Source organism: Mya arenaria, chromosome 8 (genome assembly GCF_026914265.1).
Source record: "Mya arenaria isolate MELC-2E11 chromosome 8, ASM2691426v1".
In the NCBI taxonomy this organism is placed as follows: Eukaryota; Metazoa; Mollusca; class Bivalvia; order Myida; family Myidae; genus Mya; species Mya arenaria.
Window position 1 is genome coordinate 9423619 of NC_069129.1, and position 18492 is coordinate 9442110.

The window sequence follows — 18492 nt, forward strand, 5'->3', positions numbered from 1 at the left end:
AGTTATTTTTATTTATTTTATGTATTTGCTCTCCAAATTTTAACCGAGGCAGCTGCCTCGGTGTGCCTCAGTGTGGCTACGGCGCTGAGTTTTACCATATCCATAAACCGTATTTCGGTTGACGGCGGGAGATAACTCTATTTGACTAAAAAACGGGAAATTCTTTTGTCAATAAACTCATTATTTCTAAATATTTTTTTTATAATTTTTGGCTACAATGCGTATAGTCATATAACGGTAACTTTCATGCGTATTTCGGTAATTTAATCCGTCTTTCGGTAAATAATTGTACTGTATTTCGGTAAGTCCAGTATCCCCCCTTATGATGGAAATTTAAAAATTGTTGCGGGAGTTGCTTCCCTTATTAGTAATTTCTCCACTTTCAGTTTCCTACCCTCTAACAAGAAAGCACATTTTACACGTAAGAAAGACGAATTTAAACAAGATTTTAAATAATAATATTCTTCCTTCCAATCCATGTTGGTAAGAATCTTAGGGCGTAGTTTTGAATTTTCATGTCAGTATGTGTAAACGAATTTTTGTATACTGGGCAGTTGCCTAATTCCGGGTCAAGTTTTTTTAAAAATACTGTCAGAATTGCTGAACATAAGTGCATGAAATTTTGACAGAAATATGTTGTGTCCTAAAATAACCGAAATGGAAAGAGAATAAAAGAAAAAAAACAATTTGTTATATTATAATATTCAGTACGAAATGCGGACATAAACGCCATCCGAAAACATGCATTCAGTGCCTAAATATTCGGATTTTTTGAAAGAGCAAAGTAAAGATCATTAAGTCAATAAACAAATATTTAAATGCATTTTAATTGAAAAGCATGCATTCCATGTTAACCTCTATATATATTTTATACGTCTCCAAAGTATTCTTATGTTTATTTTCGGCCTATCCAAACTACTGTTTTGTCTGAATTGGCAAAATTATGAAAGTACAAATCTACTACATTTTTGCTTCTTTTCATATCAAATGCTGCACGACACAAACACAATGGTATCAGCAGTTTATTTATTTTGTATGTATTTTTGTATTTTGTGATTGATAATACGCACAAACTTCGTATAGTAGGTCTCATATTCAAAGATACTCCTGCGCAACCTCAATAAAAAAGCTCGCGCTGTATGACGTCATGTGGTGCATTCTAGAGCATATCTGGGGCTATTTTAGTCGTTTTTAACGTCGGGAAAATGTACCTATTTTGACTGCCAAGACGTATTTTTTACTTGACATGGTTGTTTTTTTCTGCATTTTCTTGAAAAAATAAAACCACCAGATATTTTCCCAGGCTTTAAATGAAGTGCTAACCAGGAGGATATGCAGTCTACTTTCGGTTTCATCAAAACAGGAAATAAACAACTATACGGGCACCTGTTTTCCCGCGCTTTTGAGAACATGCGTTACAAAATATTTATTTTTTCATCAAATTTAAAACGTTTGCAATTTATGACACACAATATTTTCCAGACGATAAAAAAGATTTTCCAGTCGATGAGCTTTTTTCCGTTTGGAGATGCATATAATTTTGATAGAGACATGTCAACAATCGGCTGTATAAAGCGATCACGTGACTTACCATGGTCACGTGATTAAAGCATTCTATATAACCACCTGTAAACCCCATATCGTCAGTTTTATTTCGGCGTAAAAATACACGCGATAGTTCGGAAAAAAATGTCAAAACACTAAAATTCCTTATGGACGCGTAAGTTGTTTAAAGTTGTTTAAAGTATAACGATGTATCGACTTTGAAATTTGAAAGGAATATGGGATGTTTTCCGTGTTTTAATTTTGTTTTTTTACTCATTTTGTCACTTTCTTTGAACTTACCTTCATGCTCGTTTGTCGGTAAAATGTGTGAAAAATATCAATTCATCAATTTAAAGCTATCATTCATAAGACCAAACAAATCCATATGAAAACAATGAATTTGTATACAAGAACCCTCCCCCACTCGTTAAGCACAACAATAGGCCGATAGATCAATTATCGGGTGATTGACGATGACCTCGACGACACACGTACCAATTAACGGATTAGTGTCAACATGTCCTGTGTTTTACGACCAGTGTCCCGGACAGGCAAAATAGCTGACTTACATTGGTAAAATAGGATAATCGATTCCGATTCCGAGATTTTTTTTTTCGTTTTTTTTTTTATGACTTTCCGGGACAAACATGCACCCTCCGTGACTCCGTGACAGAGATACGATTTCCGGGACAATCCCGGACGTCCGGGACGTTATCACATGTATGCCCACGTGACTTAATATTGACATTAGGAAAAGTGATATTTTAGAGGTATTTATTTTGTGATTATACTCATATAGCTTCTCCTTTTTGTTGTTTCTGTTGCTATTGAGGTCAGTTGCGTTGACTGTAATCATTCTATATTAATCATGGTCTTCGAAACGCTTTTTTAACGATTTCCGATTTTTTAGGCAAATCCGGAATTAGGCAACTGCCCAGTACAGTAACTCAAACAAAGTAAAACTTCTTATATTATTGTATTATATTTATGAATTTTAAAAATAAGTATCAATTATCTTTGAACTTCGGGGGCTTTAAAACAGTAAATTTTTAATGATATTTAATCATTGTTTTATCCTTGTCCACCGAAATGACCGTCAACGAGTATGACTATGGCAGACTCCAGACATAAGAAATGTCCAAATGATAAAAGAAATCCTGAATGCTCATTATTGAAGCTATGTTTTATCCGGTTGTTCGACATACTTTATTATTAACTATATTAGCCTATATTCTGTTAATTAAGCCTTAAACTGTTTAAAGCTATTTAAGCCATATAAATAAGGCAAATAAATCATGAAAGTGTTAACTTTTATTTTTATTAAGTTTAAAAATAAGTTCAAATTAGCTGTCTGTGTCTGAACTTTAAAACGCACATGGCAGTCCCAATTGATTTCAACTTCTCCTTTTATGATTCAAGCACGGCAGATTTATGCAAGCATTAAGTGATTTACTTTTAACCTCAACATAACTTAAGATTTTTACAGAAGGAAGCATGACATTGTAGTATTTTTGCGGACATTTTTTGCATCCATTTCCATGGTAGTGATTTCATACTTTAATTTCTGGTTGCATTGATGACAAATCAAACACCTATTTTGAACCAGATATTGCAAGATTCTGATTATTATCCTAGAAACGAGGAAGCAAGATGACGTCTGATTTCCCTCCACCAAGCTCCGTGCTGTCAGCCCTGCAGAACCTCACTGCACAGGCCTCCAAGCCAACAGGTGACTAAATTGTTTGAAAATATTTTTATGGGTAATACTGAAGTAACTGTATTTATAATGCTATGATAATTAAATTTGAGTTGCTACTGTATAGTGACTATACTACGGTGCAATAGAGGTGACATACATGTTATCATCTTTTCTCTTAAAAAAACCTTTATGTGTCTCGTTAAGCAACTTAGTATCTCGTTTATAAGACGTACATATAAACACAGTAGTAACTCATTAAAACAATTTATGTATTTCATTTAAGCCGCTTACATATCTCGTTAAAACAACTTAGTATAACTTGTTAAAACATCTTAGTAACTTCTTACAATGACTAAGTATCTCTTTAATACCTAGCATTTCTTATTAACAAGACATGTTTTTTTTATCTCGTTCAAACAATTTGTGTAATTTTGTTTAAACCAGATACTAAGCCTTTTTATCAAGATACTGAGATTTTCTTTCATTGTTATAAGTTACCAAGTCATTTAAAGAAAAACGTAAGTCGTTTTAATGAGATATAAAATTATCATGTATGTAACCTCTATAACACTGTATTCTACCTATAAAGTTCTTAGATTTTGAATTCATAGACTTTTAGTGTGATTAAATGGGAATTTTAGAGAAAATAAAACTCATGTGAACTGTGAATCTTTACTAGAATTTTGCAAGTATTAACATAAACTCAAACAATGCTGGCAGCAATGCCAGCAGTTATCTGTAAGTTAACTCAGACCCCTAAATTACATTTAATCACTTGACGTTGCTTGTTTAAGTGTAATACAACCATTACATATTTTCTTATATAACATTAGTCTTATATAATTGGACATTACATCATTTCACCCTACAAATTTATCATTAAACATTTTACTGAAAAATAAATAGAGTTAAAACCTCAGCGACAAACATGTCATGCGATAAAAAAATCTGACAATTGTTGCCAATTCTTAACTCGTTACGGAATATTTATCCCTTAAACCAGTTTTATCAAATTTTGTATTAAATTTTAACGAATACCAAATTAATTCCTGTCGAACTGATCAATTTCAGATCTCACACAACCACTGAGTCTACACTCCATGCTGTCAACAAATATTGAAGCTTTCAACATGGCCCTTACTACAAACCCGGAACTACAGAGTTTGAACTCTGCTTGGGAAAAGGATTCTTCTGTTGAAATATCATTAGATGGACCTTCTACGTGGAGTTTTGTTCAACATTGTCTGAAATGCCTTCATTTACTCAATTTATCAATCACTGAAAGTATTTCAGAGTTTGAAAATAAGACAGAAGAAAGAGAAAAAAAGTCAGCATTACCGGAAATGTCACCAGACACATTGAGTTTTCAAGACCAAAAACTAGTCTCAACTTCTGTTCAATTTGTTGTATGTCTCGGAATTTGTCCAAACTTAGAATTGGGTGTTGGTGTCCCTTTAGAACTAAGATCGGGCTTTAGCAAACTTGTCAAATATTCGGAATCTTGTGATAATGTCTCCCAGGATATGAAAGAACTTCGCCTGTTCCAGTGCATTAAAGTCTTGAGTGAGTGTGTGGTTAATCCAGCTCTGAGTACTCTCATCTTGACCCAGCATCTAGCAGATTTATTGGCAGGATTGATGCAACTGAATTATTTTGGGTTCTTGAAATATAAGAGATTACAAAAGTGTACAAACAAACCTGGCGAAACGAGTGGACATCAGTCCTTTCAAAACATGAATCCAGCGACTGTGGTAGACTTTGTTAAAAAACAAACTGAAATGGACGCAAAACATGAAACCAGCAGGGTTGATAACAATGACTCATGCTCAAAAGAGTCTAACCTGGCTTCCCAGGATGTTAAGGACTATGATGTTGATTATGTTTATTGCAAGACGACCATCAATGAGCTAATGAAGAAGGTCTATCCCCCGTTACTTGTCAAGACTTTGTTGATGCTGCAGGGTGGACCAAAACCAAAGGTGAGAGTTGTACTTATAATCTTATTACTAGTGTGAAAAAAACTACCTATTGATATTTCAAATTTATATCTACTTAAAATACTCCCTTACCTGCATACTTTTTATTTAGACTTATGAATACTATAAGGCATCGACCAAGTCCTGCAATTCCATTGATTACATAGCATCATAATGTTAAAGTATGTGAAGAGTAGGTATGTGAGCAAGTGTTTATACTGAACATGTATCAGTCCAGTGTTTTTTTTCACCATTTTTAGAATGGGGCCTTTCTGATTGGGAAAAATGTATCATTTTAACAAACTGAAAATACCATTTTGCTTAGAAATGCACAAGAATGCTTTAAGAAATAGACAGTAAAGATGAAAGAATGTGTTTTTGTTTATTTATAAATACACCTTACAAAAATGGTTTTGGGTCCAATCCATGAATAGGGTCATAATATGTTCACATTTGGGAAAAAAGTGAATCTTCCAGCATTGAAAATTGGGCTGAATTTCTTTCCAAAATTGGTCAGCAAAAACACTGAAGTCCTTTTTGAAATTGTTTGACATTCAGTTATGTACATAATCAAGAATATATTTGGCAATAACAACATCAGATACAGATAAGGATATAATATTATGTCCTCTCTATAAATAAAATTTCAGTCCAAAGTAACAAAAAAAATAGTAAGTTGGATGTACTATCATTTTCAGAATGTGATCAATAAGCCTACTATGGGTGTGGCCCCAGTTTGGTTGAGACGAGAATGTGGGCGACACCTGACTGCCATTGTGATGAGACCCCAGGGGGTACAGAGTGTCCTTAGGGGTTTGCTAGATGCCCCAGGGGCTGGGACCGGTAAGCAGTTGGTCATAGGATGTTCAAAACATCAATGTATACTCGTAATTGTGTGATGAACTGAATTTTGAAGAGTTTGGGAACAAAACCTATAACTGATACTTCACATACAGACTCTTTGAATTTTCCAAGACGTTTTGTCATACAAAAGCTTTGAAACAGTCTCTTCTAATATTCAAACAACCATTTTTTATGCTCTTTTACATGCATTCCTCATTAAACAAGACACTCATCATACAAGACACCATACTCAAATAATAAGAATAACATATTAAGCTTAACAAACAAAACTAAAAGCTACAATAATTTGAGTTTTTGTGTCTCATTGATGTTTAAAAAACAACTGCTTTGTTTCAAATTGTGTGCATCCCCAATACTCATGAATTTGTAAATGAATGCTTAACACCATTAAATGCATTTCAAACCTTTAAACCTTATTAAAAGAATTTAGTGAAAGTATATTTTTGAATCCTAGGCATATCAAGCACAGGTGAAAGTGCAGTGTAGCCATTTGCTATGCAGTGCTTACTTTCCTAGTGTTATCATCAAAACGTGTTTTGCTTCTTTTGATCGTTCAAATGGAACATAAACTTGATGCGGACGACCAACAATTAGTGCTCAAAGCAATCAATTCGAAAAAAAAGCATCCCCTGGATAAATGTTTAGAGGTTGTGAGTTTGATCCACACAGAGAATTTAGGGAATAACAAACATACAGTAAGTCTGGTGATGATTTTTTTTTTTTACCTTAAGCCTTATCTAGAGCTCTTAAAACAGATAAAGAGTTAAGATTTGATTTAGTGACGATCTCTATCAGGCCTAACAGAGAGTGCTGATTGGAGGAAGTGTGAAGCTGTTGCAAAGGTGATTGCCTGCTGCCCTTTGACTTCCCAGTCACGTGACCAGTACTACAGCATCGTCGCACCTCAGGTTTGTTTGAACTAATGGTTGGACATTTTTGTAGCATGGATCTAAGTCTGTTACCATACTATTATTGAGTGTCTTTTGTGTTTGAAGTGAAGTTACTTTGCAAAAAAGGTTGTCAGCATGCTGCTACAAAATATTAAGCATGTATTTTCTCTGCAAATGTATGTATAGAGGAATATAATTGACATGTATTTATTTAATTAATGCAAATGTTGAATAGATACAATGATTTTGTTGGCAGGTTTTGGAACTTTTACACATCCCTGATGTTGAAGTGCGCAAGCAGTTTCAGCGTGTTGCCTGCAGCACGATCATCCAAATGTGGGGCCGTGACCCCGACCTGACCTCCAGCCACCTTCTTCAGCCTCTAATGTGGCCGCTTGTCAGGTGTACACAAGGTAAATAAATGTGCTCCCGTTGAAAAAATGGGGCATTCATATAGAACTAGAGCTTTGCAAGGGTTAGTTTGTTAGTTCGCCGGAAGAGTGGTCAGTCAAACAACCAGAATGGTGATGTTTATGCGATAACAAATTATGGGACCTATTCTGGATGAAACTTGAATTTGTGCCTATTTGGTTTCATTGTTTTATACCAATTGTGCTGATATTTAAATGTGCTTGGCATCACATCAAAACATATTCTGATAGTTATATTCATTTTCAGCTATGTTAGACAAACCTCCTGGTTGTGTGGTCATTGTAGACAAAGAGCTCTGCCAGTGTATCGAGGATTGCCACAAGGTACAGATTATTTCTTACAGTTGTAATTTGGATTCTGAAATCAGTGTTTCACGGGATTTTGAACTTGTTAAAGGTATTTAATGTACAGTTATGTGTGTTAAGGATGCCTGTGGCTCCATATTTATTTTTGAAAAATTTGGAAGATTTTATGAGTAGAGAAAGAATATGTAAAAAAGTACCAATAAAAAATTAAACCTGAGTGTCAAAGTTGGCAAACGATATCATTTCACACCTGATTACAGTTGAGAACCGAAATAAAAACTGTAATAACTTAGTTTAAACTTATTTAATTTTACAACCATTGTGAAACAAGCTATTGCAACTTATATTTATCACTCTCTTTGGCACAATGTTGCGCGAGAGTGTGGTCTTGTGTTGTGGGGGAAACCAGAGTACCCGGAGGAAACCCACTTGACCAGCTTGGTGACCACTAACCAAACTCACATGCGCCCAGGCCGGGAAGCGAACCAGGGTCGCCTTGGTGAGAAGCGAGTGTGCTAACTTCGCGCAAACCGGACAACCACCTATAACTTGCACATGTCTATTGCGTGTTTCAGTGATTTATACAATATACAGTCAGAACCTGTTGGCTCAATATGCCAGTTACCCGCCAAAAACTTTGAGCCAATAATGAGCCAAGCATGATTGCTTACTGAATGTATATTTTTCTTTGATACGTTAAACAAGGTCATGTTTACCTTGTTTGTTATTTTCCTACATTATCTCCACTACAGAAGAGTATTTATAGGACATATTTTCCATATCCACACCATACTGTTCACAACATCACACATGCGATACTTTGACAATACCATATGATTTTTTCTTAATTTTTTACACATTAAAAATAGAATTTATAATATACCCCGGTAAACACATCTATACAAAATATTAAACAAGCATATTCCCTACAATGAGTACCATATAAACATAGCACGAAAATATGAACACAGCGCTGAACATAAAGATAGCACATTTACATGAATAAAACATTAAGTATGATTTACAATTAAAGGATAAAGAAAGCACTTCAATAACATTACAATAAAAATGCATGTCACATAAAATTGTACAGCTTTTCAAATTGAAGTGCAGTGTGTAGTGTCCAGGCCTTGTGGTCATTCCAGGCCATTTGTTCTGGTCATAAACATATAGTACATGTCTATTCCCTCAGGTGTTTGCTGTGGTCAGTGTTGAGTGTCCAGGCCTTGTGGTCAGTCTCCAGCCAGTCATCCTGGTCATCTACAGTTTGTTGACATTTTCCTGGACGGCAGTCAACACTCTCAAGTTAGTTTAGTTTTGATTTATCTATGAGTTAAAGCAAAACAAAAATGGCATGATCAGGAAAATGAAAACATGCATGTTTTTCGTTTAGAAATCATGGTTTATTTTAGACCCATACCATTCTTGCTTTCAGGGTATTTACCCTTGAAATTTTGGAAATTTCATCTTATTTTTAACAAAATTTAGATTATTTGATGAACACTAACGCAGCTTGAAATACTCATAAAATATACTCTTTAACCATTTATTTGTGGTTACTTCTTCAACAACAATAAACCACAATTTTTTAAGCAGATTTTTTTTAACACAAAAGAAAACAAAATTTCTGATTTTGAAATTTTAATCAACATTAAATTTTGGACTAAAAATATTGGCTATAAAAATTGCTAAAAACCCTGGCTATAAAGACATTTTCTCAGTTAATGCTCTTTGGTCAATCAGGATAACAAAGTTTAGACCCTTTTTAGCTTGACTATTCGAAGAATAAGGAGAGCTATACTACTCACCCTGGCGTCGGCGTCAACGGTGGCGTCGGCCTCGGCGTTGGCGTCACACCTTGGTTAAGGTTTTGCATGTAAGCACCTTTAAGTCATTATCTCAGTAAATACATCAGTTATTGCATTGAAACTTTGGATATGTATTCCCAACTATCTTACATACTAAATTAATGAAGTTAGATAACAATTATTAGAATATAATGCAAATAATAGGCCTTTATTATTCGACTTAGAAATTCTGGTTAAGGTTTTGCGTGTAAGCACACATAGGTTAATATCTCAGCAACTACTTGAGGTATTGCATTGATACTTGATTCAATGGTACTCAACCATCCAACCTAATAAATTAACCAAGTTAGCTAACTCTAGTTTGCATTTAATGCTAATAATTGCCCTTTATTATTCGACTTAGAAATTCTGGTTAAGGTTTTGCGTGTAAGCACACATAGGTTAATATCTCAGCAACTACTTGAGGTATTGCATTGATACTTGATACAATGGTACTCAACCATCCAACCTACTAAATTAACCAAGTTAGCTTACTCTAGTTTGCATTTAATGCTAATAATTGCCCTTTATTATTCGACTTAGAAATTCTGGTTAAGGTTTTGCGTGTACGCACACATAGGTTAAAATCTCAGCAACTACTTGAGGTATTGCATTGAGACTTTATACAATGGTACTCAACCATCTACTTAAATAACCAAGTAAGATAGCTCTAGTTTGCATTTAATGCAAAATAATTGCCCTTTATTATTCGACTTAAAAATTCTGGTTAAGGTTTTGCATGTAACCACATTTAAGTCAATATCTCAGCAAATATATCATGTATTGAAACATTAGATATGTATTCCCAGATAACACTTTTTTGGATATAATGCAAATTATGGGCCTTTATTATTTGACTTAGAAATTCTGGTTACGGTTTTGCATGTAAGCACACATAGGTTAATATCTCAGCAATTACTTGATGGATTGCATTGAGACTTTATACAATGGTACTCAACCATCTACTTAAATAACCAAGTAAGATAACTCCAGTTTGCATTAAATTAAAATAATGTCCCCTTTTTTATTCGACATAGAAATTCTGGTTAAGGTTTTGCATGTAACCACTTTTAAGTCAATACCTCAGCGAATACATCATGTATTGCATTGAAACTTCACACACAGGCTCCCATCTATTTAACCTTCTTATTTAATCAAGTAAGATAACCCTATCTTTTATAATATATAATTTTTGCCCCTTTATTATGCGACTTAGAAATTCTGGTTAAGGTCTTGCATGTTAGCACACATAGGATAATATCTCAGCAACTATTTGATGTATTGCATTGAGACTTTATACAATGGTATTCAACCACCCAACCTAATTGAATAACCAAGTTAGATAACTGTATTTTGCAAATAATGGCCCTTTATTATTAGACTTAGAAATTCTCGTTAATATTTTGCATGGAACAACATTTATGTTTATATCCCAGCACACCATATATTGCATTGAAATCTAATCTAACAGTGATCCATGCATGTTTCGCCAAAACTTTTCAATCCTTACATTGAAAAGTGGCGGAATAGTCGAGCGCGCTGTCTCTGTGATAGCTCTTGTTTGTTTAACAGAAGTGTGTGTCAGGAACTTATCACCACATTTCTGAAGCACTCTGACCTTGAAGTGGCCTTGACCTGCCTCAAGCTGATGACCTTTAACCTTGCTACTCCTGAGACAGAGGCTAGCTTTCCCAGAATGCATCCTGATCTTATGTTTACCCATTCTGATGAAGGCAATGTGAATGTGGAGGTGAAAGAAAATGAGAGGTAAGGAAAATGGATAAGAAATACGCTCATCATTGTTTAAAAAGAAAGTACTTATGCAATTTACATTGGAATGTAAACAAATTTCGCTGACTGAAAGTCATAGCCATTGCATTGTCATTGTCATAAAAAAGAGCATAAAAATTATTTCAGATATTCATTTGAATCTTGGGCTTGAAATTTTGTATTTCTTGTTATCAAGATTGTTTTTGTGCAACCTCTTATTTTAAAGTGAGGCAGAGGCCTTGGATGAAGATGCCCCTGTTCAGTGTGTAGTCAGTCTGCTGAAGAACCTGGAACAGACGGGTGTGGCTGGGGAATTTCTGGTATTCTTACTGCAGGTACTGTTTGGTGGTGTGTAGCTTATAGATGTACAGTTAGGCGGAGGTCAAATTCTTCATCTTCTCACGCTGTATGGTTGTGTGTAAGTCATGACTACACTGCAGCAAAGGTTTAGGGAATTTTTCATATTCCTACTACATGTAGCGTGTGGTGGTGTATAACCTATGGCTATACAGTAAAGAACATGATTTTTTTTATTATAGTATCTGTGTCCATTTTGTTGACTTATGGCCTTCAGAAATGAATTAAGCTTTCAAAAACTAGACAGCTCACACACAGTTAGCCTAACTGATACTTGTTAAGATGCAAAGATGTCATTATTGTGTCCCCTTTGTTGCCTGGCAGAAACATAGGGATCATGTTTTCTGGTGGCGGCATCGTCCACAGTGTCACACCTTAAGTTAGAATAAGACATTTCTTGAATTCTTCTCCAATCTTTAAAAAACTTGGCAGAAATGCTTATTGTCATAAAATCTCAACTTATAAGTCAAATAGCCATTGTCACTCATGAGTTATAGACCTCGAAATGTCAAAATGATTGGTGCTTCCGACTGGCAACACATCAGATTCATGGAATTTAAGTCATGTATGCATGGCGTTAGTACTGTTGATTTTTTATATATATCATACTCATATACTGTTTTTCAGGAGCTGACAAGCATTATCCAATCGGAAGTGAGCGAGCCAGATGAAGCAACTAAACAAGCTTCTCGCATGTGTGATGGCCAAGTTCTTCTTGACATTGAACAGCGAAACAAGTCCGTAAATGATCAGTTTCACAAGAAGCTTGCAGTCATGAACGTGCTGGCGTCTGCATGTGAGGTTCTTGGCCCTGAATGTATCCAAAATGCACAACAGACCCTTAAGTTTGTAAAGGTAATAGTTGAAAATATTGCTGAATTCTTATTTTTAGCATTTTAAGCTTTCTTCATCTTTCAATAATCTTTGACTATCATGGAATGGTTAATTATCTTTATGTGGTAACTCCACTATTCTCTATAAAGATAAACCAATTTCTTTTAGATTTGAGCTGGATGTCTCTGTTAGTTTGATATTTCTGTACAAAAAGCACTCATGTGTTTCCAGGCAACCCTGTTACGTGCAGTTGAGCTGTGTAGGAATACAGACGACATGCAGACTGGGATATTTGAAGGTGAAACTATCACCATGGCGATGGGACTACTTACTGCTCTAATGACAGGGGCATTCCAGGTACAGTAAAACTTAGATTTAGTATATTTTATCATAATTTTCTTTTTACTTGTAAATGCAATGCCCTAGTGTTTGGATGTGAGCAACTGGTAACTTCAGGATAAAAAAGTAATTGCATTTAGTTCATATGTACTACTTTATTTATATTTTATATAAAAAGTCACATACTTAATTGTAAAATCTTTGAATTTATTCTAATTTTTAATTATCTATATTTATGCGTCAATTTTAGCTCACCGATACTGACCGGCAGTCAATGCAAGAGTTGCTCCCCCTGCTTCAAGACATCGGTGCAAATCACCCAGAAACCTCTGTACAGGATATGGCAAATGACATAAGAATTGCCATAGCAACGCATGGTGCCGTCTGGTCAGAACTCGGGCAAAAGAAAGGAGGCAACTTCTCAGATATTTCAGAAAAGGTATGAGTTTCAATATAAGCAAACCTATGTACTAAATTTGATGCATTAGACAATATTGTGTATAAACACAATGAATTCTTATAACTTGTGTTGAGTTGAAATTTTAAAACATCAGTATTTTGGAAGAATTAAAGTTGAGGTATTGTCAAAGCAAGGGTATTTTATTTTCATGGGCTTGCAAAAACTAACACCTTGGTCATAACTCTAAATCTTTTAATTTATACAAATGAAACTTCAGGAAAATGTGTTGCCATAGACAATATGCACGTGTATAGCAAGGCCCATAACACGGGCTTCTTTGATTTTTAAGCTATGCCCTTTATAAGTAAATCTTCAATCTTAAGCTCAAATCTTATTTTCACATTACAGCACAAAATAATTCAAAATAACTGATGTTTTACTATTTTTAAAAGCACATTCTTGTATGCATTATGTTGATAAACATCATTGCTCAATATTCTGATAATAAATATTTCTAGAGCACAAAATGTCGTGAGTAATAACCAAAAATAATGAATTGGAATCAAGTGCAATTTTTTCCCTCAAATTAGTTTTCTATATAATATTGACCAAATTGTTGTACTGGTATCAACATAATCAATATGAGAAAATGGAAATTTAAAAGGAGTAATTCCATACAAGATTTTGAATAATACTATTATGTTTAATTTGGTAAAATGAGTTGAGATTGAGGCTGAGATTTGACTTAAGTATTTTCGTGATATTGGTGCCAGACAAGGGTTGGTGTTCACTCGGGAGCGTTTTTGAACTTTGAATATAGTAATTAATTTAATCATTTTAGTAGACTGCTATTACAATGTAAATATGATTTTTTTAGGTAAAAGAAGAAAAAAAGAAAGTGAATTCCAAGGCAGCGTACATAGAAGTTCTTCAAGATGTATCATCGGAGACAACCTCCATTAACAATGAAGATACAGGATCCAACACAGAAGAAACAGTGTGTTCAAAGTGCCAAGATACCATAATATCTGAACATTCAGACCATAGGGCAGAAGCATCAGGGAAAACTAGTGTTGAAAATAATGTTGAAAAAGCGGGAAAGGAACAAAGAATGGATGATAATGGAGCTGACACTAAAGACTCAGCTGAAGCTTATAAGGAAGAAATATCTATTCCTGAAGATGCTGAACTTGAGTTAGCATTTAAGGAACTATGTGACCCCTTAATACCAGTAAGAGGTCATGGTTTGATACGATTAACACATCTTGTGCAAGAAAGACAGAAAGCTGTGGAATCAAGGTCGGCGGCCATAATGAAAATATTTGAGGAAAATTTGGATCACGGGGACTCCTATATATATCTGTCAGCTGTGAATGGATTGTCAGTCATGTGTGATGTATTCCCAGAAACCTCTGTTCCGAGGGTGTGTCACCTGATGAGTAACCTTGGAAATAACCTTGTGGAAGGTCAAAGGTCACCAGAGCTCATGATGAAACTTGGAGAAATACTTGTGAAGGCTTCAAGATCATTAGGTAGCTATGACAGCTTGCTGTTCATGACTCCTGCAGTAACTTTATTTATTGCTTCTGATTCTTCCTATTTCATATAGAAAATTGTGTCTTTGTATTCATTATGCTTTTCAAGGTTTTATTTGTTAATCCTATTCTCTCTTGATGACTAGTATGTAACATGCACATTTTTGCATGGAAATAACACAGTCACACAGCATTCTTTATTACTTGTTGTTTAATACCAAAGATCACTAACTAAACAGTTTTTGTTACTTCTGTGTACTTCAGGTGACATGATACCAGCTTACCGAGATGTGATATTACGCAGCGTCATGGTAGGTGTGCACGACGATGATCCTTTGGTTCAAGCCAGCTGCTTGTCGAGTCTTGGAGAACTGTGTAAACACCTGCATTTCTCACTCGGAAATGTCATTCATGAGGTAGGGAATCAAGAAATGTCATCCATGAAGTAGGGAATCGGGAAATGTCATTCATGAAGTAGAATATCAAAAAACATCATTCATGAGTTAGAAAATCAGGGTAGTCATTCATGAGGTAGGGAATGGTAGTCATTTATGCGGCAGGGAATCAGGTTAGTAATTTATGAGGAAGGGAATCAAGTCATTCATGAGGTGGGGGATCATGGTAGTCATTCATGAGGTGGGGGATCATGGTAGTCATTCTTGTGGTCGGGTATCAGGGTGCCATTCATGAGGTAGGGACTCCGGGTAGTCATTCCGGAGGTAGGGCCTCAGGGTAGTCATTCATGAGGTAGGGAATTGGGGTACTCATTCATGAGGTAGGGAATCGGGTACTCATTCATTAAGTAGGGAATTGGGAAATGTCATTCATGAGATAGGGAATCAGGGTAGTCATTCATGAGGTAGGGAATCAGGGTATTCATTCATGACGTAGGGAATCAGGAAATGTCATTCATGAGGTAGGTAATCAGGGTACTCATTCTAGAAGTAGGGAATCGGGAAATGTCATTCATGAAGTAGGGAATCAGGAAATGTCATTCATGAAGTAGGAAATCAGGAAATGTCATTCATGAGGTAGGGAATCAGGAAATGTCATTCATGAGGTAGGGAATCAGGGTACTCATTCATGAGGTAGGGAATCGGAAAATGTCATTCATGAAGTAGGGAATCGGGAAATGTCATTCATGAGGTAGGGAATCAGGAAATGTCATTCATGAAGTAGGGAATCGGGAAATGTCATTCATGAAGTAGGGAATCAGGAAACATCATTTATGAGTTTGGAAATCAGGGTAGTCATTAATGAGTTAGGGAATAGTAATCATTATGCGGCAGGGAATCAGGTTAGTCATTTATGAGGAAGGGAATCAAGTCATTCATGAGGTGGGAGATCATGGTAGTCATTCTTGCGATCGGGAATCAGGGTGTTATTCATGCGGTAGGGAATCAGGGTATTCATTTATGAGGTAGGGAATCGGGGTAGACATTCATGTGGTAGGGAATTGGGGTAGTCATTCATGAGGTAGGGAATCAGGGTAGTCATTCATGAGGTAGGGAATCGGGGTAGTCATTCATGAGGTAGAGAATTGGGGTAGTCATTCATGAGTAGGGAATCAGGGTAGTCATTCATGAGGTAGGGAATCAGGGTATTCATTCATGAGGTAGGGAATCGGGGTAACCTTGGTGTTGTTATCAGCATGCATTTTTTTTTATCTTATTCATAACTCAAAAAACACTTGCGCAAAATACACACATGTTAATCAATACCCATAACTCTGGCTTCAAATAATTGCTGAGTCATGCCCCTTATTTGTCTGAAAAAAGACTCAACAAAAATGACAGTTGGCATTAATTTTGCTCCCTGGCACTATTATTTTGTCTCAAAATCAATGGCCAAACTTGCAATTATAAAAAAAATCACTGAGAATAGTAACATAATCTTGTATTATGTGATTGTAGAGTTGACAAAAACCTCCTGCTACAGAATAAGACCTGAGAATAAAAGAAGTATTAAAAAATAGCGTAGAACACATTCATTTGTAGAAATAATCTTATTGGTTTTTTTTGTTCCTTAAAATAAAAAAATAAATGAACTCATATTGCAGTAAATGGATTTTCTACTTGAGAAGCATCTTGAATGTGTTTAATTTCATTACACTAGAGTGAGGAGTATATATGTATATTGAGGGAATAAAAATGGCCATGTTTTTACATGTTTTTTACATCGGCAGGTGTTGGAATGCTGTAGCAGCACTCTGGGACACAGCAACGCGATGGTTAGAAAGGCTGCAGCCCAGGTCTTGTTCTTGCTGCTGCAGGGGCTTGGAAACGATGTCTTCAAGGTAAGCTTACATATTGGCATAATTTGTGCAGTTCTTAGCATATATATTTCTCCAGGTTACATTGCTTTTGTTATGCATATTCATTTTTATGGACTATTTAACAAGAAATACGCCTTGTATGACATTTTTTACTGGACATATTTTCAGTTTAATTGTCCTGTTTTGAGTTTTCAATATTTAGTTTTATTGTGACCGCTCAAGGTCAGTGCAATTTCTTGATGACTGTGATTAGCAGGGCTTTTAAAAACAGAATTTGCCAGTCTGGACGATTTATACCATGCCGAACCATGATTATATTTGATTGTCACTTATTTCCACAGGTGTTGGAGACTGTCATACGGGACCTGTATCGACTCTTGAAGCATGTTATACTTGTGGAGAAAGACGAGGGTGTCAAACTGCATGTGCAACTGGCACTCAATGTGCTTGACGACATCATGAGGGCAAACCTGTTTCCAGAGCAGAAACTAGAAAAACGTATCCGTGTCCTGGACTTTGACTGAGACAATTGTAGAAACATATCCATACTCAATATGAGTGGTTTGCTGTTTTTATTGTACGCAATATTTATGCCCCTGTTTCGGCAATCTGCTTTGTTGAAGCTTGTACTCTGAGTATCACATCTATGACTAACAGAACCTCAATGGACTGCAATATCTTTGTTCAAACATGTCCCCGACCCTCTCATCCTTGGTCAGATCTGAATTTGGTTTGTCTGGAATTGGGCTGTTATTCTATTGTGCCTTTAAGTGACACTTGTGTGACTGTGTTTGGAAGATTATGTATGAAAATTATGGCAAACTTACTGAGTAAATTATCTTTATTTAGAAGATACAAGCACTACAATGGAATTGAATCGATTAAATATTTGGTATTCGAATGTGAAAATTGGTAGTCAAATAATCAATGTTTTTGTTGCATGAATATAATAATAAACCTATTGCCGACAACTGTGTTGTTGTGCATAAATTTTGTTTGTCTTGTTTTAACAGCGATTGGCCATTAATGCTAAAAGCGTGAACTTGGTGACAATACACTATACATGCGTCCTATGTCAATTAGGGACATAATGTACGGAACTATAAACAATCCCCGTAATTTTACAGTAACTTGCTGTTACACAAGTGCCATCAAAAAGTTTCAATTATTTTTGTTAAATGATCATGACACTTAAGGGTTTAAGAAATCAGCCTTTACACCACTGTGTTGTCTTGGCTGCCATTTACAGCTGCACTAGCACAGACTTGCTGTTTTGGCAACTTTTTTTATTTTTTGTCTTGGAATGAGCCAATTTTACGTAAAAATATCTGCAAACTACTGCTGATAACAGATCAGATCGCAGATTTTCATATTTCCATCGGAAATTGACGTTTTATGACTAAACGTGTTACTAACGGTTTAAG

At 35.4% G+C, this 18492-nt stretch overlaps 1 protein-coding gene across 3 annotated transcripts; it reads left to right on the plus strand.

The window, feature by feature from the left end:
* Positions 1 to 376: 376 nt before the first annotated feature.
* Positions 377 to 18056, plus strand: LOC128245000 (transport and Golgi organization protein 6 homolog). Of its 3 annotated transcripts, none has more exons than XM_052963184.1 (17): positions 377 to 483; positions 3181 to 3274; positions 4316 to 5223; positions 5919 to 6063; positions 6880 to 6992; positions 7231 to 7387; positions 7653 to 7729; positions 8904 to 9016; positions 11131 to 11325; positions 11555 to 11663; positions 12313 to 12540; positions 12751 to 12876; positions 13109 to 13297; positions 14136 to 14790; positions 15058 to 15209; positions 16979 to 17089; positions 17410 to 18056. In XM_052963184.1, exons 1-17 carry the CDS (start codon positions 478 to 480, stop codon positions 17590 to 17592), a joined length of 3561 nt encoding a protein of 1186 aa, XP_052819144.1. In that variant the 5' UTR covers positions 377 to 477; the 3' UTR covers positions 17593 to 18056. The 3 variants fall into 3 exon arrangements, with proteins under 3 accessions (XP_052819144.1, XP_052819145.1, XP_052819143.1); XM_052963185.1 differs by having other exon boundaries at positions 383 to 421; XM_052963183.1 differs by lacking the exon at positions 377 to 483 and adding an exon at positions 2484 to 2586.
* Positions 18057 to 18492: the final 436 nt, after the last annotated feature.